The following is a 24,261-nucleotide window of genomic DNA, read 5'->3' as shown; positions in this document are numbered from 1 at the left end:
TGGCCCGGCATTCATCTCGCAAGCCAAGGAGGACTGGTCGTTGGCGCCGGCGGTGCCCGATTCTGCTTCCATGTTTCCACAGTGAGTGACTGTTTCAATTCATTTTAGCTGGTGGAGTGTTGTTAAGTAGCAGCCATCCCATGCGAGCAGGCATGCTAAGGAGTGAGGTGTCCACCATTTACTTTGCTAATTTACATCGCAAAGTCCTTCTCATCGTCACCTTTCACATCGAATAGAGTGGGGCTCAAGAGAGAGAGAGCGAGAGGCGGGAGCGAAGTGGAGGGGGCCGAGGGAGGAAAACGAGATAAGAGCGTGGACGGAGAGAACGAGACGCAGAAAGGGAGACGGGGGCGACGTGCAGAGAAGGGGACGAGAAGAGAGAAGATAAGAGAATGTAAGAGAGAGGGAGAGAGAGAGAGAGAGAGGGGGTGAGGAGAGAAGCTAGGTAACTGCTGAGAGGGGAGGGCAGGCATGAAGGAAGAGGAAGAGCATGTGAAACATAGGGGGGGGGGTTGAGGGAAAGAGTGACCCAAGCAAGGGAGAAGAGATAGCTCCGTGGAAGAGAAACATGTGAGGTGAAGGACAGTAGGAGGAAGTGAGGAAAGAGGGGACAGAATGTGGGAGGGACTGACACAGAGGGAGGGGGTGACACAGAAGGAGTGAGTGACACAGAAGGAGGGGGTGACACAGAGGGAGGGGGTGACACCGAGGGAGGGGGTGACACAGAGGGAGGGAGTGACACAGAAGGAGGGGGTGACACAGAGAAGGAGGGGGTGACACAGAGAAGGAGGGGGTGACACAGAAGGAAGGGGTGACACCGAGGGAGGGGGTGACACCGAGGGAGGGAGTGACACAGAAGGAGGGGGTGACACAGAGAAGGAGGGGGTGACCCAGAAGGAGGGGGTGACACCGAGGGAAGGGGTGACACAGAGGGAGGGAGTGACACAGAAGGAGGGGGTGACACAGAGGGAGGGGGTGAGGGATGGAGTGACACAGAGGGAGGGAGAGGCAGTTGTTGCAACGCCAATACGTTGATTGCTATTGGGCAGTACTTAACTTCGCAGACCACGAAATCGCACACCCCGACAACGCGTTTTGTTTTTTGTTCCCCTCTGTTTCATGTGTGAACTGCTCTTTTATCCTACTGAAATGAAATTGTTGTAAAAAAGACAAGAATACATATCCCATATCCGTCCGTATTTAGCCAGCCACGCATTTCCCAGAGTGTGCTTGCTGCCCGTCCTATAAGGCACCTGGATGCCACCCAAAGCGTTATGAAGCGCTATGTAAATATCATTACTGTTGGCGATAGTCTGGTCCGCTGTGCATGAATTGTGATTGGCTTTAAAATCTGTTCCCTAAAGGGCAATTTATATCGGTGCATATTTCGTCAGCCACGCATTTAGCAGATTGCGCTTGCTACCCGTTCGATAAGGCACCTGTACGCCACCCAAAGCGGTACGAAGCGCTATGTAAATACCATTAGTGTTCGAGATAGTCTGGTTCGCTGTGCATAAAATGTGATCAGCTTTATAATCTGATTTCTAACGCGCATTTTTCTTTTCTGCTGTGTGCCTGCAATTCCATCCATCCACCCTGTACAGACTTACATGAAGCAATTATTAAGTATTTGTTTGCAAACTATCCACCCATTCATCCATCCACCCACCCTTTGATCCATCCATATACCCATCTAGCCATCCTTCACCCATCCACCCTTTGAAACATCCATTCATCCATGCACCATTTCATCTAGCCATCCACCAATCCTTCACACACCCACCCTTTCATCTGTCCATGCATCCAGCCACCCTTTCATTCAGCCAGCAAGCCATCTGTCATCCACCCACCCTTTCATCCATCCAGCCAGCCTTTCACCAGTCCTACCATACACCCTTCATCCATCCACCCACCCTCTCCCCATCAATCCACCCATCGCATTAACAAAGGAATGATGATATTGACATTGCGCACGATTTACGTTATTTGTAGCTTTGTTGAGCGTTTGCAGTATTAATGAATGCATTATAAACAATTCAATCAACTGACATTAAGTATATGACCTTTATTAAGTATATGAGCGTTATTAATACGCGCGTCAATAAGCTAAGGTGACATAGCCGCTGTTTAAAATAACCATGTCTTCAGCTTCCTGGAGTGCCTCTGACTTCGTTCTGTTTCTTTACTTTTTGTGACTGTTGGTCCTGCTGGGAAACATTTTCAATTTATGTTGTCTTGTTTACTGGGAGCAGTGCTTTTATTTTCCTTTAGTGTAATAGGCTGGCTGGTGAAGTGCACTTCCCATAGTGTGCAGTCACTTCAATTTGCCTTTAGGTGACTACCTGGCTTGATGGTGGTTTTCTATTTGATTTCATGTAACTCCTTGTCTTGATGAGTGCATTGGTTTTAGTTTGTTTGAGGTAACTGCTTCACATGCTGGTTTCATCACACAGCTGACACCCACCCTGAGAAAGCCAGAGCTGCCCTGTTATTGGTATCAACACCAGTGCGCTTAGGTTCCTTACAGCTTCTTCACTTGAAGTGGGTTACCACCTACTCGTTTACTTTTTGTATCCTGCTCGTACCAAGTCAGATCCAGACCCAGACCAGTCATTTTTCTTTCATTAAACTGTTTTACTTGCTTGGTGCTTTTATGTTGGTGCCTGCATCCTGAGGTGTACTCTTCTTCAGTTTAAATGTATGTGACTGGCCTGTTGACTAGCACCCTGCTTTCAAAGTGAAGGTTCACAGGTTCACACTTGCTTTAGTTTACTTTTGTATGGTTGACTGCATGCACTGTTTTGCTGGATGCATTGCTTCAAGTTACTACTTGATGCATTGCTTTCAGTTTGCTTTCAAGTAATTGCCTCTCATTATCCCAATGCTTTGTGAAGACTGTTTCCCAACTGCTGTGCAACTTCTTCTACTCTTAGAGCTGAGATTTTCATGAAAGTCTTATAGTCTGAATTCAGCACCTGAGCGTAATAGGACGGAATGAATGAAGCTCTGTGGTTATGCTGAATAAGCAGCTACCTATGTTATGCCATCTATTAATGTAATAACTGCACTTTCACAATTGCTTTATTAACCTTCCTGCTTTCTCAAATTTGCTTGAAAATGCACGATTTTTCTTCTTTTTTTTCAAAATTTTCTTGGGGGGGGTTATCCCCCCAAACCCCCCTTTTGGGGTTCGGGCTCGCTCGCTGCGCTCACTCGCTACGGTGCTGTATGCAAATCACTTCGCGCCCCACCACTTTGAAATGTCACCCACCGCCCCTGGCACCGAGCTCACCTTTTGAAAGGTGCACCCGGCGCTAACAAGGAAAATATGCCACACTGCATAATACGGCCTCAGGTGTACATTTAATTAAAATATTTTTTAATGTGCAAACAAGAAAAGAGACATTCAACGATTGGGGTCTTGATAAAGGTGGTGCGTAACAAGCAAATCACCGAAAATCCTCGACGCTTGTGTCATATTAAATTCAAGGGACTATATGTTTGGGACAGCAACATTATAAACCCAACAGTGATTATAGATCCTAATGAATTCATTTCTGTGGATGTTTCTATATTGAATCATCAATTGTTGTCTCTTTTTATGTGTTTTTTAAACTATTGCTTTGGTGTATTTTTTTGTGGGGGATTGTCTACATGATTTATGGTTACTATCATGTTTTTAAATTTTGACTGAAAAATCTTTTATAAATAAATCAATATATTGTTTTATATTTGGGTTTTTAGTGTTTGTGCTTATATTCACAGCTGACAGAGGGACAAAAATATTTTGGTATTTTGTTATATGTTTGGTGAGAATGGCAGTATGAGTGAATAGTAATTCCAAGGCAAACTGTTGACATTATACTTGTATTGGTACCTTGTTCCTTGGATAGTTGGGCCACTCCCTTATCTTTGGTGCATTTAATTAGTACATGTGGGAGGGACAGGGGGAGTGGGTGGAAAATGGAGAATACTTACGCATAAATGGAGGGGGATTAAGAGAGGAGTGAAGAGGGGTTTAGGAAATGTTACAAAGTGTTTAGGCAGGGACATGCACAAGACCACAAAAATGTAAGTGCATTCTTATTCACACACTGCACTTTTATAGTTACAGCCGATAAGTATATTTACAAAGTCAGTAGGTCTCGTCAGCTCGCCTTCAAGACCAACTGCGTTTACCAATGTTTTTGAGCAATGCTGTGCAGCATGACTAAAAAATGCATTAAAAAAATCCAATGATGCGGCCACCTGACACATTTTGTAGAGGCACTCTTCCAAATAATTCTGGGGCTTTTTTCCTTTTTATTCACTGATACAAGTTGGATTGATATCCGTTTCACGTTTGAGACCTAATGGCTTTGCCCATTGTTTTGAGGCATGCTGCACAGAGTCACTACTGCAGCTCTACTAGCACCAGCAAACCAGGAACCAGTCTTTGCGTCAGCGATCAATATGCCAGGATCCATACACAGCCACACAAGACTCACCCTCCCAGCCTGCAAAGGGCAGCAGCAGATTCTCATTCTAGCAATGTCCATATTTAAATGGCTTGAAAATTTTCTCTTTGCTCTGTGCAGTGTTGCTACCATTCTCGGAAAAGAAAGATACTGGCCATTTGTTTCCATTTCCCCGTACTCAAGGAACAAGTCACAGCTCGGTGGAGTCCCTAATATTTTTAGAGAGGGTTTGCCAGGCCTACTTAGCTTGAGGCCAGGGAGGAATGAAAAGTATTACCTTACTCTTACTGTCACCTGAGTTATTCTGGCATATGCTTACAAATGTGGTCTTTCCTGTAACCAGCGTCATACTCCTTATTTCAGTGAGGTGCACAGGAGGGAATCCTCTTCTCTTTAGGGTTATTTATTGCAGCAAGAACTGCCTACCCTTTACAGTAGCATCACCAACCCCAGCAAATGTTTCAACTATTTGAGGCAAAGTCTGTCGAAATGGAGAAAAGTTTACAGTCAATGAAAGGCTTCAAATGTGTCCATCCAATGTCTTTGGCCTTTATAATTCTTCATCTGCATCTCTGAAGGAGGCCGCCATTGCAGTTCATTTTCTATGTCTAAGGCCGCTGTCAAGTAGTCCTACTTTTATGTCGATACGAGCTGTCTTGTTTTTTTATTTGGCGATTCGGATCACCCTAAATCTGAGGTGTGGGAAAAGCTATAAGGAGAAAAGCATCAGGGAAGAAAACAACACAGAAGACACGTGTGGAGGGAAGGAACAGTGAGGGGATGGGATGGGGAAAGCAACACAAAGAGCATGGGTAGGGAGAAGCAACACAGCGGGCATGGTTGGGTGGAAGCAACACAGTGTGCAGGTGGGGGAAGGAACATGGAGGGCATTGTGGGGGAAGTAACACAGAGGTCACAGGTGAGGGAAACAACATGAAGGGTGCAGCTGGGGTAAGCAACATGGAGGATGCAGGTGGGGGAAGCAACACAGATGATGTGGGTGGGGGAATGGGCAAAAGAAACATTGTGCTGGGGGGAGACGCACATGAGAAGGTGCACATCATGGAGCAAAGCAGCAGATAAGTGCACAAAAACGAAGAACAATGCAGAGCGCGGAAGGAGATAAACACATAAGGGAGACAACTGGAATATAATCAATACCAAGTCTAAGGATTGCACCTGAATGGTTAAACATACATACTAAACTTCATCTGTATTGCACATGCTGTCTTGGTGTGTTCTCTGTCTGATGAACACTCTTAAATGGAGAATTGTGATTCTTGTAAAAATAATATATGCCTGCTGCGATAGTTAGTAGAATTAAACAGATTACCGTAATTAGCATCAGAAGAACAGTGAAAAACATTTCCACCATTGTGCTAAAACAGTCAATATATGAGAACTGGTATACTGGTATAGTATACTCCTAACTAGCGTTCCCTAACCTAGCGTTCCCTAACCTAGACTGCTGAAGGTGGGGGATCTGCCAAAACCCTACCAGGGTGGACTAACTACCCATTGCTTGTGGGTAAGTGTCATCAGGCTGCCGTCTTGGTGTAGAGTTGGACACCTCATGTCAGTAAACAGGAATCAGCTAAGCTGGATTTCTAGCATATCGTGATCTTGCAGTGTCAGCAGACTGCTCCTCTGCCTAAGCATCGAAGTGGTTGTGTATTTAATAACAACAACACCCATGTGGCCATGTCACAACCACTCTCAGGCTGCAATTGTTTATTCTAGTTGGATAGTGCCATCCCCTTACGGACAATAACATTAATGAAATTTTGTGCAGTAAACTTTATCCCTTGTACTGAATGTTCAAGGTGTTGTGATGATGAGCCCACGAAGTAGAAATGTAAGCAATGCTGATTCAGAGAATGTTAATCTGCATTGTCGGGCACGCAAATGTATGGCAAAAGTTATCGATCGTGTGTAAGAGAGAAGGCAACTTAAGATGTAAAGGGCGGTGTTTCTTACTAGGCCTATTCTGACCATGTGACACCCACTCATTGGATGTGAGTCGAGAAAAGCTATTTCTAGACAAATGATAAAATATAAGGGTCAATCAGTATACAAGTAACCTATCTAAAATCTAAAAACCATCACACGTCTTTTAAATGTGGGCTTTATTTTGAAGTTTTATGGACTATTTGTGACCATTGGCAAGGTCTCCTTACATTAAATTTAGACGGGATTTTACTAGCTGATTCTTTTACTTCCTCATGGAGTAGTAATGCAAACTCCTCCAGTTTTCACCCAACTGGTTGTCGGTCAGTGGCGAACGATGAGAACCTATTGTTCGACTGTAGTGCATACACCAAACAGTGTGCTAACTGGATTATCCCTCTGTGCTGCCTCCTTGAGCTTGAAGATTAGGCATAATGCCTTGAGAATATGTATGGCAGATACTAAGATTTGTGTTGTTTAGTACAGCTACTTAAACTCTATATGGCATCTCAGAAAAAGAGGCAACAATAACCTAAAGCACCAAGCACTTTGCATTTAATTGGGTTTATGGATCCTTCTAAGTGATTTTTAGGTTTGGTCAGGAATAGTTGCTAGATAATAGAGGGTTGACGAAAGGCCCTATCAAGTTGTTCTCTGGAAACAGAATTTCTTTTAATGCTGTTTGTTGAATTGAAATGTTTATACTCTGAAATGTTTTATACCTATGCTGGTATGAGTACTTTTATGGGTTTTTTATAACCAAAATAAAGTCAAATGATGATGAATGCTCAAGGTGTTGTGATAATGTGCCCACGGAGTATAAATGTAAGCAATATTAATTCGGAGAATGCTATTCTGCATTGTCACGCATGCAAATGTATGTCAAAAGTCATTGTGTGTAAAAGAGAAGGAAACTTAAGAAATGGTGGTGTTTCTTACTAGGCCTATTCTAACCACATGACAATATCTTTGATATGTGATTTCCAAAAACTCATTGCATTTTCAAAATAAATTCACTTTAAATTTCAATTCTACTGATGATCACAAACATATGCCTTCACTGCAATCCATTAATCAACATATTCTCAATTCTCAATGTATTTTGGGTCATGGGAAACCTTCGTCAGGGGAATGCTAAACCGTAAACGCAAACAAGAATGTTTAGCTATCAATGACTTGGAAAACTAACAATAATGCACTTAATTCAGTGGTGGTTGTTCTATATATTATTTCAAATGGTTAGTAATCTGTCATGAATATAGTAAAAGGTGCATTTAATCTCTACAAGGTGCCTGTGCTTCGAAATTTTATTTTCACATGAGGTAAACCATGTGACTGCAACAAACAAAGCTCGAGCAGAATGCACGTATAAAAAAAACCTTATCAACCTCAGTAATGTCCTAGTAAAAGTGTATTCTCCTCAAAAGGAGGACGTGACGTGATGTGACGTGATGTGATGTGGTAGCCACAGTATGATAAAATAATCAATGTAAGCAGAAATGAGTACCTTCCAACTGTAATCGTCAGATCATAGAATCTGTCAATGGTGTGTTACTCCCGAAAGCCCAGTACGCCATCTACATGTTGACAGTGTGAGGAGTGAAACATGGATGTAAATAAAAACAGGAAATCCAGAACATGACCACAATGTGAAAAGGAGTAAGATGCAGATGAAAAATGAAATGAAAACGTGACCAAAAGAAAAAAACATATGGATCAGATATCAAGAAATATATCTTGACGCTTATATTTTGCTCTGTTCTGTTCAGCTATGCAAAATAACTCGGAAGAAGAAAATTTCAACTGTAACAAGTGCATTTCCCAAATAATCAACTCAACATGGGGGCCATCTTGTAACAGGTTTAAATATCAGGTGACTAGCACAGATAAAGACCAGCGTGCAACAACAAACCTGAGACCTCCACAGAAGAAAAACAAGGAGGAGCAAAAAAAGGGGAAGGACAAGGACTAAATGAATCAACGCTGCACATGAAAATCTAGTCATACACATTTCCTCTTTGACGTTGACTACACAATAAGTGGCAGTGCTGAATAAAAGTACTTCTTTTGACCCAAATACAAAACTAACTTATTAGAATTCGAAATTGCTTTTCTTAAATTCATGCGCAGTTTGCGCTTAAAATATACTTTTCAACACCTGAGATCCAAAGGATGAGTAAGAAGCAACATTTAGGTACAGGGAATATTGGACACATTAGAGTTTCTAGCCAACAATCTCCTGAAATCATTGAATTACAAGCAAAAAATGCAACAAATAAAAACTTAACCCAAAAAATTATGTTATGCTTTAGGTGGGTATTTTCTATTAAATCTTAAGAAAAATAATTGTACCTTATTTTAATATGTTTAAAAAGATAAATATTTATACCAAAATTAGGTTAACAATTCTTTAGCATTTATTTAATTTTGTTCTTCATTCCAAATAAAAAAAAATTACATTAATAATTAATTTAATAATTTTCCCCCTACTTTACTGTAAGGTGGTTTCAGCCCCAGTGGTTCAAACCTCTGCCTATGTGTGAAAAGTTACAAGTTGTCACTCTTCACTTTCAAATTAGGCTGCAAGTCTATACTTTTGATTACCTTTACATTCAGAAATGGCGACTAGCCTAAAACACTTTACCTGTAGTACAATTACGAATGCAAATTTACCTTTGGGGAAAAAGACATTAGTTATGTACGCAGCTTTGAGGCCCACACACCGAAGACATCCAGCAAAATTTGACATTGATATACAGAGAGCAAGAAATTAACATTTCTGTCCGAACCACCTCAAAGTGGCAACGTGTTGTTGTTTCTACCCGCTAGCAAAAGGCATGTACAACGGCAGTGAATAGAGTATCCCAATGTACTTGATAAGGACATAATCCAGTGTTTGAGAAAATAGGAGAACTACCATAAATCAAGTGCTCTCATGCCATGCCAAACCCATGATTCCCCACCTCATTTACAGTTGTGGGAAGTGCCATGTACCTGGCTTTTCGGCCTCAGCTTGCACTTCTTTTGGAAAGTTTTTGACCGGGGCCCATCTGCCATGTAGATGCTGGCACTGGTATATCAGCAGGCTGGCCGTATTTGAGAAGGACAGTAAGACATATTTAGAAATTCATCAATGGTCCCCACGGTCAGAAAGATAACTCTCTGCATGTTAAAGTTGAACTTTTTATTGCATTTCAGAAAAAAAAACCTCCACTTTTTAACAGAAACTGCCTTACCCTCAGTAAGCGCGATGACTATCTTACACTATTGCAAATCTGTATAAATGACCTGCTATTGACCTGGCTACCCCATTTCATACCTCAGCAGTAGAGGTAAGAAGTGCGGGATAAGATATTTTCATAATTAAAGAGATGTTCCATAAAACAAGCACCTGTACTGACTCGCTCAATTTCCCAAAGCCTAGTTGTATGCTTAATGAAAACACACCCTCCAATCCACTAAGTGAATACTATCTACTACTACTCTCCCAGACAGGGCAGGATGTTCATTGTATTGTATTGCGACTTATATAGCGCACGTATCACCCGAAGGTATCAAGGCGCTTGCTTAGGGAACCCGTCCTGGTATTCCCCTGTGAGATACCCCGGCAGGGTATCCACAAGGTGAAAGCCAGGCCTCCCGCCGCGAGGGGCCGTAGTGGAGATTAAGCAAGCTATTGCCCAGAGTCGCAGAGTGTGACCCCGTGAGTCGAGTGGGCACCGGAGCGAGAATTGTCAAGTCCGTGGAATTTTTTGAGCCCGAGACCCGCCGAGGCGGAGAATCGAACCCTGGTCCACGGCCGATCTCAGCATCCGGGTCTGCCGCCTCTAACCACTGAGCCACGCTTCTCAACCATACATTGATCCCACGGGGTCTCAACAAGAGTCTCCCATAATAACATATTCTAGGTGGCTCCACTCACCGATGGTGAAGGGCCTTAGCCTGGCTACTCATCAACTTCAAGAACCTCTTAAAGATTTAAGAACTTACTCATCACTGAGCTCTACCTACATACAGATATAGAAAGCACTCGGTGCCCAACATCATAAAATACCATAATCAATAGCACAATGACATCTTAAAGCAAGACCACGTTTAATAATTCATATACCCAGAATGCTTTTCAGCCAACAATATAATCATTAAAATTGCAGGGAACATTTCTACAACGTAAGACAACTTGAGAGATCATAAACTATGTATTTTTGCAAAGTAAAATCATCAACTAGTGGTAAAATCTACTGGGACAGTAAAGATTGTTGTGGATCAACCGATTGTTGGGGAACAATTCTTGGACCATTCACATCTGTTGCTCTATTAGCAGTTTTAGAAGGATGATAGTACATATTTCTCTCATTGTTTGTGACAGTCATACTCACTGCTAATAAAATTATCTTCCAGAAGTCTCAATATTCTCTTTGGCGGGGATACGCAGAGGGTTTGGAGGTTAATGGAAATAGCTTGAGGCACAGTGTCGTAGTGATGAATAACAGATTGTTTTTGTCACCCAAATGTAATAAAAAGATTATCTTTGCTTCTCTTTGATTCCATTCTATTTCGTAATGCTTGTATTTTTCCACCAAGTCCCATTATTCAGATGTTTTTCCAATTTTATGAACTTTTGATAGTTCGGTCTCACTTTGCTCAACCAAATTGATGGAGGCAATCTTGACTAAATAACCAACTTCTAAGTTACCATGCTGTTTATTTATAACAATCTATTTTGCTTTCCGTTGTTTCAACGCGAAATTCTACCCTAACACAAATGTGCCGGATTTCCTTCTCTTTAAGATGTTCACATTGCGTAAACCCAGTAGTATTGTGTGATGTAGAGTGATAAACATATATTAAGTTAGCTACGTGTTTTCCACATTATGTCCAGCTTTAAGAGCCAGCTGACACCATCTACAACAACTTTAAGAAAACCTTTCAACCAGTCCATTCATATTTGGTGAGTGGAGTACAATATTGCACTTTTCATAATTCTATTCACAATAAACATTAGTAAGCTCAGTGAAAGCAGACAGCTTAACATTTAGCAAAGATGTTTGAGAGGCTATAAACTGCTTGCCTTTTGCATAGAAAACTTTGGAAATGCCACAAGCAATGAGGTAAACTTTGTTCCTTGAATCCATGGCAGCCATATCTTCAAATATAATTTGCAAAACTAGAACCAATGATCACAGTATCCAGAAAAGCACAAGGAAACACTACCTTCATACACAAAGGAGGCCAAGAGGAAATATATTTTCAGACCCAGTTACACCTGTTTCTTACCTGGCACAGTGGAATAGGCAAACAGGAAATCAGCCTCTACCGGTATCTTGTATCGAGGGTTGGCATCTGTCTCCAGAGGGTCGTTGGCGGGTCCTGAGTCAGTCTGTATCCCTTCATCAAATTCTGATCCTCTGCAAGCCTGAGAGTTCCAAACACAGACAAATGTGTTTTCTTTAGAGAAAAAGAACTAAGAAGAGTTGCATTGAAAAATAACATAAGCTATTTAGCTACAAACATGTTTTCATCTAGTGAATTTTCTTTATGGAATATTAACAGTGACTTTTCATTTCGACTCTAGAACTTCTAAACACAAGGGGACATATTGGATTTGCACCTGCATGCATCAGCCAAATGCACTGCAAGCACAGCCCTGACTTAGTGAGGAAGTATGTCCTATTAAATCTACCTCTTTTAGGTTTCCTTTCGACGTCACTTTAGCACCATTCAAGCCAAATCTGTTGGTGAAAATAAAATCATAGCAATGTTCAAAGGAGTGAGAACAGAATGCAGTTTTTTATTGGATTCTCACTGGTTCATTGCATTGCATTTTTCTACCTGTGGAACCGAATGTTGCACTGTACGGATGTCTACCACACAAAAGACATCCATTTGAATGCTTCCATACAATATAAAATGTTCTCAGGTTGTTACAGGCCAGTACAAAGGGCAACATTCCCAAATGTAACTGCCCAACAACCAAAAGTGGAGCCAGTCTATGTTACTGGAAGATGAGCTATACAAAACAGAACAATGTGGGCCAAATCTGAAATCCACAAACTTTTTTCCACGAGCAAGTGTGACCTACTGCTGCAAATGTAGGAGCAAGTCAGAAATGAGTGAACAGTAACAGCCTTAGTCGCAGAAAACACTTGGTGAATAAAGCCAAAGGTGTCTATTTTTCCCCAACAGATTGAAAACGTTCTAAAATGCATGTGTTTATTCATTTTCTTCACTGGTTTGAATGACAGGTTTTTTATTTTTTAATACTTCACTGACCTATTGATGGATCTAGAAAGTCATGAAAATTGTCGCTAGGACACCATTATAATATACATACATATCAATAGGTAGAGGGCCCCCCTGTGCATGGTAGCCATTCTTTCCGATATTTTTTTGTTCTCCTCCCCACCTCCAACCCGATGGGGACAAACTCCTCCTCATTTTGGGGGAGCTTTTATGGAGTTTGCTAGTGCCCAATCCATACCTCCCACTGACTAGTGAGGTCACACATATCGGATGGACCTGGGAAGGGATACCTAGCTCTCCCAGGTCCATCAAGAGATTGAAGTGGTGGATTGGGCTATGGGAGGGACTAAAGGTATCTATTACTGCCCTCAGCTTCTCCCTAGCCATAACCACCAACTCAATCAACTTTTTTGTATCGGTGGAGGGTTGAAGGTGGTTGAGATGGAGGGCAGGAGGGGAAGACAAGCTCTCCTATCTTTCTTTCCACCACCCTTCCTCTCCCACCCCAACAACAGAAGAAATGACTTCAGAGTGGGGACTGGAAGGCGAGAAACTAGGATTGTTCCTACTCCTACCCCTTCCAATTCAAATTAATGATTATATTGTTGGCTGAAAAGCATTCTGGGTATATGAATTATTAAACGTGGTCTTGCTTTAAGATGTCATTGTGCTATTGATTATGGTATTTTATGATGTTGGACACCGAGTGCTTTCTATATCTGTATGTAGGTGGAGCTCAGTGATGAGTAAGTTCTTAAATCTTTAAGAGGTTCTTGAAGTTGATGAGTAGCCAGGCTAAGGCCCTTCTCCATCGGTGAGTGGAGCCACCTAGAATATGTTATTATGGGAGACTCTTGTTGAGACCCTGTGAGATCAATGTATGGTTGAATGAACATCCTTCCCTGTCTGGGAGAGTAGTAGTAGATAGTATTCACTTAGTGGATTGGAGGGTGTGTTTTCATTAGGCATACAACTAGGCTTTGGGAAATTGAGCGAGTCAGTACAGGTGCTTGTTTTATGGAATGTCTCTTTAATTATGAAAATATCTTATCCCGCACTTCTTACCTCCACTGCGGAGGTATGAAATGGGGTAGCCATGTAATAGCAGGTCATTTATACAGATTTGCAATAGTGTAAGACACTCATCTCGCTTACTAAGGGTAAGGCTCTTCCTGGTTGTTTTTACACAGCGCTTGGCCTCATAATGATTCTCAGTCCAAGGGAAGCGCACTGAGGGGCAGGAGCTAGCTGTCTGTGCCCCAACAAGGAGCCTGATACTGTTTGCAATGTTTTATATCCTAAGATAAAAATTAAACAGTGTTTGGCTCCTTTCTGGGACACAGGCACACAGTTCTGAGCCCCCACAAAGAGCCACATGCTATTTGGGGTTTTTATTAGCCCAGAAAAAAATCCAAACTCAACTCAACTCAACTCAACAAAGCTTTATTTCGATATGAAATATCATAAAAGCATTTTTACAATCTAAAACACATTTCATAATAAATACATTTAAAAATTAAAAAAAAAATTCATCTAAAATCATTATTACAATAGTATGTTAAAAATATATTAAACTTTAGCAGCTTTGAGGAGGTTTGCAATTATTAGTTAAATATATTCGTCATATAGCCTTCTGTCTTATCAGCCAAGCCCAGCTTAAAAATGGTGCCACCCCACAGGCCAAGGTTGTACTGGAGTCAGCTTGGAGTATCCTAAGAGCAACAGAATGGTTCCTAGTTTCAAGCTGTAGGCATACAGGTTAAAGCCACTTCAGTCTGGGTTTGGTATAAGCAGGGCATACGAAAAAAAGTGAGGAATATTTTCAATAACACCTACACAAGTTGGGCAATCCGAAGACGTTTGGTGCGGGGGCTTCCATTTGCTTGTGCGATCGTGAAGAGGAAGGGTACCCATTCTACACTGGATAAAAAGAGCCCTGTCTCTCGGCTTCTGAATAAAATCTAGATAAGGCTCCAAACGAGGCACTTGCTTATGCTGACGAAATGCGTAGGTCAGCCTGCCCGGATTAGGGTCCCTATGCTCCTGGTTATCAACCCATGCCCAAAAGGCTCTCTTAGTTTCTGCCTTGGTTAGCGCAACCCTAGACTCCCAAGCAGTTTTGAGGCCAGTAGCCAGAAGGAGCTTTTTTATATTTACTAGCCAGCCAATCTCGTGGGATCCTTGAAGGTTCATTACCTCTCTTAGGCCATCTGCATATCTAGCTAGCTCTGGGGTGTGCCATAGCCGAGCCCAGTATAAAAGAGGTTGCAACGTGATTAAGTCCTTGATTGAACGACGACCCAAATCACTCAGGAGTGGCTTGGTTGGGGTGCCCCTAGGGAGCAAAGCAAGCTCCCTAAAGAACTTGTTTTCTGCGGTGACTAGCACGTCTACACAACCAAAGCCCCATAGTTCGGCTCCATATAGGGCACAGCCTACAGCCTTGGCAGCGTACATTTTCAGGGCCGGGGCAATCGGCCTAGAGGTTGAGGCTCTATGTTCCCTCCCTATCACCCCCACCACCCGCTTATGACTTAAGGCCATTTTATCAATGTGTGGCATTTGAATTTGTCTGAGATTCTAATCCCCAAATAATCAAACTCTTTGATACGCTCTAGAGGCACCCCATCAAGAACCAACGTGGATTTAGCCGATCTGCTGGGGTTAAAATAAAGAAGCTTCGTTTTGGAGGTGTTAATGGCTAGGCCCCTCATTTTACAAAACAAGCAGAAATGGTCTAACAGCTTCTGTAATCCTGCAGGAGTTTTTGATACTAGCAATGTATCGTCCACAAAAAGTAAGGCGGGGACTTTGTTACGATTTGGAACCCGATAGATGGCGCAGGGAGTACTCTCCCAGAAATTTTGAATTTACTATTTCTCCTGGACAACTTTAGATTTGTGAAAACATGTAGAGTTTATACTACCTATGTGAGAACCACTTGCTTCTTGGAATTGACTATTGTATATCTGCAGATTAATATCTTTGCCCTGAGGAACGCTGAGCGGTTGGTGTAGCTGCCATGAAACAGCTAGAGGGCCCTGATCTACCGTTATCCACATCTCCTACATAGAGTTTCCTGAAATGCTCAAACCACTCCCAGTCAGTTATATGATTAGGAATTTGGTCCGGGTCACGACCATTAGATCTTCTCACCAGAGTCCAAAACAGCTCGCCGTTCTTGGACTGGCTCGCTACCTTTAGACTGTCCCAATGTGATTCTTTCCATACTCTCTTCGCCTCTATGATAGCTCGCCTATTCTGTAGTCTGGCCGACCGAACCTCAACAGAATTATTGGATTTGATGGCAAGTATCAAACAGTTTTTTTCCATTCTACAGTCTTTATCAAACCACTTCTCAACTGGCTTGCCACTCTTAGGGCGCTTTTTAATGGACGAAGGCTTTACAAATAGGGAGCCAATCATATCTATTGTATCAACATAAATTGATTCCACAACTGGGGGCCCAACCTCATTCTTACAAGCTGCAGAAATCCTAAGAGTCTGATCTCTTAAGATTTCCCATAGGGTGCTTAATCTTTGGTCATTCAAAATGAATTTTGGCCATTTAAGGAACCTATGGCAATTAGATGGTATAACTGCCTTTGTTAGCATCCTGGGTCCAGAGGTGGAAGTAGACTCCTTATTTTGCCATATTTCTGTCATAGTAAGGAATAAGGGGTTATGATCACTATCTATAGATGGTATAATAATCATGTCATTCACGAACTTCCATGACCTCTTGTCAACCAATATGTAATCAATTCTACTGGGACAAGAGACCCTATTATGTGTATTTGCTCCCATTACATCAGAGGACGTACGTCCATTAATCGCTCTTAGCCCGAATTCCAGCGTTAGGGCATTCAATTGAATGACCACCGGTGAACATTTCTTCACTGGCATAATTGACAAAGATGGTATGCCCCATCTGGCATCCTCATCATAAATTCCCATAATATCATCTGCCGCCAAAGGTTCGAAAGAACAATTTAGGTCGCCTGCGACCAGAACAAAAGAGTCTGAAGGACAAGAGAGAAGCACTTCAGAAAGAATGGAGATAGTTGAAGATGTTGCCCCCCTTGGGTGCCTCTAGCATAGATGTTAAAGAGTTCCCAGGTGTTATTGCCCTTCAAGCCCTTAATGGAGAGTCTCATTAAATCTGATGTTGGACAGAGATGATGGGTAATCTTACAATTAAGCGCTGCCTTAACCCACACCATGAGCCCTCCAGATGGGCGTCCTCGACCAGAGGAGGAAGCTCGTAAATGGAAGCAAGAATAACCAGGCTTATACAAAGGTTCCAGGCTCCATGTTTCCTGGAATAAACACAAATCATAACCATCAATAAAGGTATTCCAGTCCGGTAAAGAGAGCTTATTACGTAAACCCGCTACATTCCATGAAACAAGTTTAAGATTACCAGTAGAACCACCACAGGGGGTTAGGGCGCCTTGAAATAAATCGGGTCCCCTGTCAGTCAAATTATTGTCCCTCAGAGATATAGGAACAGAAGTTGATAATTCTGGACCAGGGGACTGGAGCGGTCCAGGAGGACTAACAATACCGCTACCAGAGGGAGAAATAAAACTAGTTGGTGCCTCTTCATGGGCCTGGAGTCAGTCAACGGCCTCCAGACTACTGAACCGATTTTGGATAGGGGTTTGGCTCGAAACTAGTAGAGACTCGAGACAGCCCCCATGGATCAGCCCCCTCCCATTCCACTGTACTAGTGACCACCCATCCGCTACTGATACAAAGTGACCGGGGGGATAAAAATAAGACAGTGGGAGAGAGCGAATAGAGGTTCCAGGGCTAGAGTATTTCCAATTACAAATATACTCAACACACAATCCCCCCTTATATCCTTGGCCAGATGTCCCACCCAGGACACCCTCCGCACCATAAGTATGTTGCTCACTGTGTGAGTTGGCAGCGGTCTATTTATATTTAGTCAATGGGCAACCTTGTTCCTCAGGGCCGTGGGAGATTCATCTTCATGCTTGCTCAGTTCGGGAACCCCCGCTAGAACTACCAGGTACGGGCTTACTTCCGGGGGCAGATTGATGTTAGTATCCCCCCTGGGAGCCTGGGCTATAGGAACCCCGCCACCCTCGTTCGGCTGAGTAGGATTATACTGGCAAGGTTTATTAGCAGCAGCTGTGGCTGAAACCTTACGAGGAGGGGCAGCTGGAACCTGTGGAGCTATGATCGTGGCTAACGAGTCCCTCAAATCTACAGGGGCATTTTCCCCTCTGGCTTTATTTAGCGGTAGAGCAATCCTAGATGTGTTTTCCTTTTTTAGAATATCAATAATTCCCTTGGAGTCTAGCTCAATCTTGTTTAGATGCTGTTCAATCTTAGTTAGTCTATCCTCTACTGGACGGAGAAGGAGTCTAATTATGTCACCTATTTTAGCCAGTAGGGGATCCTTCACCTCCACCCTTTCACCTAGACTTTTCCCCCTGTTGTCAGCCTGGGGTACCGTTCTAATGGATAATGGGTCGTCTATAGGTGTGGCTATAATTACCGGGGCAGCTGCAGCTGCCCGCTCCCTTATGGTGGTAGTAGCTCTAGTATTTTTTGGCATCTTCCCTTTCTTCCCTCCGTTGTTATTGACAAGCCCTTGCTTATACTTAGGAATAGCCCCTTGGCGTCTCTCACGAAGTTGCCTAGTATTATGCTCCTTCACTGGACTACCCATAGGGGGAAGCTTGTGGGGGACAATAGTAATGATTCGGAGACCGTGGACTGATCCCCAGAGGAGACATGATCTAAATCGTGAGATACTAGATGTGTATTTGGGGATTCTAGGATCGCTAGTACACCAATACCACTACTTTGTCCATGTTGTTCTGGGGTACGTGCATTAGCAATATGCCCCATAGATGACCTTCTAGCGATAGCTAAGTCCTGTGAAACTCGTCGTTCCATCAACGTGATCCCATGGTCTATGACAGAATTGACCCTAGTAATGAACTGGTCCATTGTTCCGGTGAGGTTTGCATTGTCCCCCCTACTTCTAGCCTCCTTCGAAGCCATGATAAAGCAAGTGTGTCAATAAGGTGAAGAGAGTACTTACAGATCAAACCCCCGCAACAGGGTTGAAAGAGGGGTGGCCCGTCCCTTCCTTGATCGATCTTGAACGGGCTTGAACGGGCCCGCCCTTGGCCCGGGCTTCGCCCGGCTTGTCCCGCGCGCGTTCCGCGATGCGCGGATATGGTGCTGCTTAAATGCACCTGGGCAGGGCGTTGCAGGAGGAGGTGTCAATGCCCCGATGCCTTGTGGGCTTTGTGGTCCTCTCCCCTCCGAGTGCGTCAAAGTTTGGTGGGCGAGCGTTTCCCGCAGAGCGGCAAACGCGAGAAGTAGCGCTGATCCTCGATGGGGGGTGCGTGGTTCACCGCCTAGTCGTGGCCCCCTTTGCTGTTCCCTTACAGTTCGCCAAAGTGCAGATGTGGTTTCTGGCCAAACGCCGTAATGGTGCTGCTTAAATGCACCTGGGCAGGGCGTTGCAGGAGGAGGTGTCAATGCCCCGATGCCTTGTGGGCTTTGTGGTCCTCTCCCCTCCGAGTGTGTCAAAGTTTGGTGGGCGAGCGTTTCCAACGGAGCGGGAAACGCGAGAAGTAGCGCTAATCCTCGATGGGGGGTGCGTGGTTCACCGCCAAGTCGTGGCCCCCTTTGCTGTTCCCTTACAGTTCGCCAAAGTGCAGATGTGGTTTCCCAAACTGCATCTGGCTCCTTGACATGGCACTAACTGTGGGCCATAGTTGGGGGCCCGATATTGTAGAGACTTTGAGATAGCTGCCTCTGAAAACGATTTCTCTCAAATTGTTGGTACCTGTTTAAGGACATGGGCTTTAATTGCAATGGTAAGCTTCGTTAGCAAAGTTCTGGTTGCCACCAGTGCATAATTGCTCTCCTCTGGAAGAGGCTATGGAGATTAACGCACAGTGACTCCAACGCCTTGGCCAGGACTGAGTGACACATTGGGTGTGGAGCTTTTCTTATTGGAAGGAGGCCTGGGAGATGCATCTTCGGGGGTATACCGTCAGTTTCATTACTCTCCAGCAAGAGGAAAGTCACTTGGAGAGAATCAGGATGACAAAACTATGGGCCAGATTCACAAAGGTATACTGAGATGATACGGAAAGTCTAACTTTATGGCTTTCAGTATTCAGAAAAGGGCATTTACAAGAAGTAGATGCCCTTTGTTAATACCAAAAGTTAGACTTTCGTCTCAGTTTACCTACGTGAATCGGGCCCTATATGTTAGAGAAATGCCAAAATGATTAAATATCTTTTCCACGAAAATAGTATGTTTGTATGTTTTTATGGAAACGGCATATGTCACCAAGAGAAAGGTAAAAAGTTAAGAGGGGAGGGTGTATAGGATGGGGGAAAACATAGATGAGGTTTGGGTAAGTAAGCAAAGTAAAATTTATAAAAGAAGTACAGTGGGAGGGTAGACTATGTATGGGCATTAACAAAAGCAAATGGGAGGTAAAAGAAAAGAAGGGAGTAAGAAGAGGAACAGTAACGGGTGCGGGGTATAGGAATAGAGAAAAAGTAAATAGGTTAAATGGGGTAGTGGGAATTAGAAACAGTAAAAGTAGTAATGCAGGAGGGTACAAATGTGTAGATATTAAAGAAAAGGTAGGAATTAAAAGAGGGAAAGGGAGCAGAAGAGAGGGTATAGGGCGGGGAAAGGTGAAAGGTATAGGGAGAAGTAGAAAAGGTAAAATTAAAACAGGAGTAAAGCAGGATGGAGAAAGATGTATGGTATCAAGGAAAGGGGAGGTAAAAGAAATCAAAGGATTTAAAAGGGGAAGGTAAAAGAGGAAGGGTGTATGGAATGGGTAAAACATAGATGGTTGGGAGTCGTAGTAAAAGAAACAAGTATTGGCATAGCCAAAAGGTCTCGCCTTTGGGGCCTTATAAGTATTTAGCCAGAGCTATTGGCAATGTTTTAAGCAAAGCCCACAAAGGGGATGCAGCATGCAGCACAGAGCAGCACATGTGTGCTGCCTCTGGGCTCTACCTAAAAAGGAACCTGCGTGTAGCACAAAAAATTAATTGGCAATATAATGCTGGTTACGTGGATATGTTGTGGGCTACTGGGAAATAAATGCTACTGTACACTGCAATGTACCTTGTCAAAAACATGGGCATTCCGGTCCATACAGTCTCTTCTTAATATATGTACGATTTTCGGGAGAGCATCTGGCTATACCATAAACTGGTCAAAGTCGGTTATGTATGTCCTCTACGGTCCGCCGCCACAACTTCCTCCGGATTGTCCACTCAGAATTTCGGAGGGAGCATTTAAGTATCTGGGAATATACATTACTGTGGACTCAGCGGAGTTCTTCAACAGAAATTTGCAACTGCCTTTAGACCGTCTCAAGACGGATGTGCGTCATTGGGAAACCCTCCCGCTGACCCTGCTAGGGAAGGCGTCACTCTTTAAAATGATGGCATTGCCCCGGTTTATATATGCATTGGAGAACACACCTTTTCCAGTGTCTCCAAAATACTTTAGGGCAATCGAGGCACAGGTCTCTAGCCTGCTGTGGGGTAATAAGCCGGCGCGCATAGTGCAGTCCAAGTTAATGCGAGGGTGGTATGATGGAGGGATTGCGCTTCCAAACATACAACTTTATTACTGGGCTGCGCAACTGAAGGTAATTAATCAGTGGCTGCACGCTCCGCAGGATGACCCGGCATTCCAGGCAGATAGGGCAATATTAGGCACAAGGGATATGCTGTCGCCTCTCTACGATAAAAAACTAACACCGGCAATGATCGGTCCTCCAAGGCATACAGTGGTCCTTTGGCATGCTGCTCAAGCCAAGCTTGGATGGCGCAGGATCCTGACCCAACTCACCCCCTTGTGGGATACAAAACGTCTAGGTAAGCTTCGTAATACCAAAGGTTTTGACAAATGGGATGATATAGGCATCTCCACGGTGGGTGACCTATGGCACAACGGTGAAATGGTTCCGTTTGAAAGTCTCCAACAGGAGTATGGACTGGCTCCTGGGGAGCGGTTCCGATACGTACAGATCAGGCATGCCCTGATGTCAGTGCTGCCATCCAGTACGGAGGTCCCGGAAGCTTCCCCCCTGGAAGAAAGACTGCTCACAGAATATATACAGAAGAAAGCCACTTCCCTCACCTATTGTAAACTGGTAAATAATATGTCAGATCCAACGGGTTCCCTGCGCGACAAATGGTCCCACGAAGTGGGAGACCTTGATGAGTCTGAGCGGCAGGAGGCGCTGGCCTCTCCGAGAGAGGTGGGCATACCTTTCAGACTTAGGCTGGTGCAGCTTAAAATTCTAAATCGCTCATATTACACTAGGCACACCCTTCATAAGATAGGTAGAGCAATGCACCCATTTTGTCTGCGAGGATGTGGAGAGGAAGGCACCTTTTTCCATACTATATGGGACTGCCCTAGAATAATGGAGTATTGGAGGCAGATGATGAGGACTATCTCGCAGGCAGAAGGGGTTTCACTAGTACCGGAACCTAGATGATGCTTATTGAATGTAGGAGCCTAATAATTTAACCCGTCCGGCTCAAGGCTGGGCTACACAGGGTATTATGATCGCTAAGTGGAACATTGCCCAGAAATGGGGCGTTATCGAGGCTCCCACCTTGGCTGCATGAGGGAGAGATATGGATACTGCCATAATTGCCGAGAGATCAGTGTTTATTAATCGGGGGTGCCCCCCAAAAGTGAGTAAAGTCTGGGGAAAGTGGAATAAATTTAGGGGTGACATTTGCGATCCTCCGCCCGAACAAGAAGATGAGGACTCTGAGATGGAATAAAAGGGTGAGGGAGCTGGGCCTCCGATGGGACTCTGATTACAATGATGTAATAATGCAGCGATATGTACTTGTGATTTTGGGTGTGCTTCGGTGTGCTGAAAAAAGGAATGTTTTTAATATGATCTGTACCAAACCTGTTTGTTTGAGGTTCATGACAATCAAAATAAAAACATTTTACAAAAAAAACCATGGGCATTCAGTTGTTCCTCCAGAGATTGGCATACTGCACTTTTTGGAGCTCTTTCTTAGTAGTATATACTTATAAAACAAAATTAAATGTTTTATTAAACAAATTAAAAACCAGTTGTGTAGTTAAGTAGGATGTTGAAGCCATTTCACAATGAAAGCGTCATTTGAAAAACAAGCAAACATCAACAATTTGTTATGCACTGAATGGCTTTATTATGACTTTTCGTTGCTTAAAAACATCTTTAACGCAAATGAATGGGAATATCTCAGATCTGTTGTCGAAAGCTCCCTCTTCTCTCTTTCTAGATGTTGATTTACCCCTAAAATAAGTAGCAACTGTGCATGCTCACTGCATATGTGTTGGTCATGTTTAGTTCTACATGGATAACTTATTTGCCCCTACGAAGAAGGCCATTTGCCTGCACGCATACAGTTTTGGTGGAGCCAAGGTTCTCATTTTGTAGATAAGAGCAGTTGCAGCTAATTCGGAGCCTGCATCTTGGCGCCTCACTGTACCACCATGCTCACTTGAATCATCCAGTTTCCTGTAACTTGCTGATTCACTTCCTGTTTGTCTATGCTACTTACCAACTATGCACCTTGGGTTGTATTTCCACTTTTTGCTCAGACTAAACTTAGAGATGCAATTTACCATGCCACATATTATCTGTAAAAATTGCGCCTAGCGTTGGGCTTCCTGCTATTCATTTTAAGCATTATACAAATAAACATAACTTCATCAAATGTAACAAGTGCCGGGTGGTGATGTTAGCACGCCTTGTAAGTCGGTGTGCTCCTTATAGGGTGACCAGCTGGCATAAGTGCAAATTCATGACAGTGAGTGCAAAATTACAGGACAAAGGGTCAAAATTCAGGACAGAAGGTCAAAATTCAGGACAGAAATTTTGGACTAAAGGTACGTTTTCAGACACATCAGAGGAGGTCGTAAAATAGTGTACAAGTCAGTAAACAGACAACCAACATAAGTACACGTCAAAATAAGTTTATATTAAGTTGATACAATCATGCACCTCACCGTGTTGGTATGTGCACAGCTTTGAGCAACTGGGCTGGTCTTTTTGTGGTATTTCATACGATATTTTGTTTACAGTTTGGGGTTCCTTTGAAGTGTTGTCCCACCCGCGCTGCAGGGGATGCAGAGGCCTTCAGCCTTCATTACAGCCCTTCACCAAAGACCTCCCTCTGCACAGATTCCCTATCAACCTCCCATGGTGCCCCTCATCTCTATATAGACCCTCGCTCATGTCTATGTCATTTATTTTACAGGGCTGCTCATCCAAATGTAGGGTGTTGAGCGCTTTAGCTCACACACTTATTGTTCAGAGACAATGACTCATATAAGTGTGTAAATCGATATATAGGAAATATTACATAAGACAAGGAGGGCTACCAGGTGTAGGAGTCACATGGCATTGAGAGAGCGCAAACTGACTTAAATGTATGAGTGCACCACACTTACCTGTAGTAAGCACAAATCATGAGGAGAAATGCCATGAGTGCTAATAGTACCTGCAATTATATTCTAAATGTATAGCTAATGTAGAGATTTAAGTAGAAGTGGAACTAATAC

At 43.3% G+C, this 24,261-nt stretch overlaps 1 protein-coding gene across 3 annotated transcripts in view; it reads right to left on the bottom strand.

Annotated features, from left to right (window-relative positions):
- LOC144755187 (caspase-7-like) overlaps window positions 1-24,261 on the bottom strand; it is a 635,423-nt gene that overhangs the window by 34,300 nt on the left and 576,862 nt on the right. For all 3 annotated transcript variants that reach the window (XM_078643851.1, XM_078643853.1, XM_078643852.1), the window contains exon 6: window positions 11,682-11,820. In XM_078643851.1, the coding sequence (XP_078499977.1) occupies window positions 11,682-11,820 (139 nt within the window). The remainder of the gene's footprint in view (window positions 1-11,681; window positions 11,821-24,261) is intronic.

Source organism: Lissotriton helveticus, chromosome 5_1, assembly GCF_964261635.1.
Source record: "Lissotriton helveticus chromosome 5_1, aLisHel1.1, whole genome shotgun sequence".
Taxonomy (NCBI): domain Eukaryota; kingdom Metazoa; phylum Chordata; class Amphibia; order Caudata; family Salamandridae; genus Lissotriton; species Lissotriton helveticus.
The sequence above is the reverse complement of the archived record's forward strand: the minus strand, read 5'-3'. Positions and strand labels throughout refer to the sequence as shown.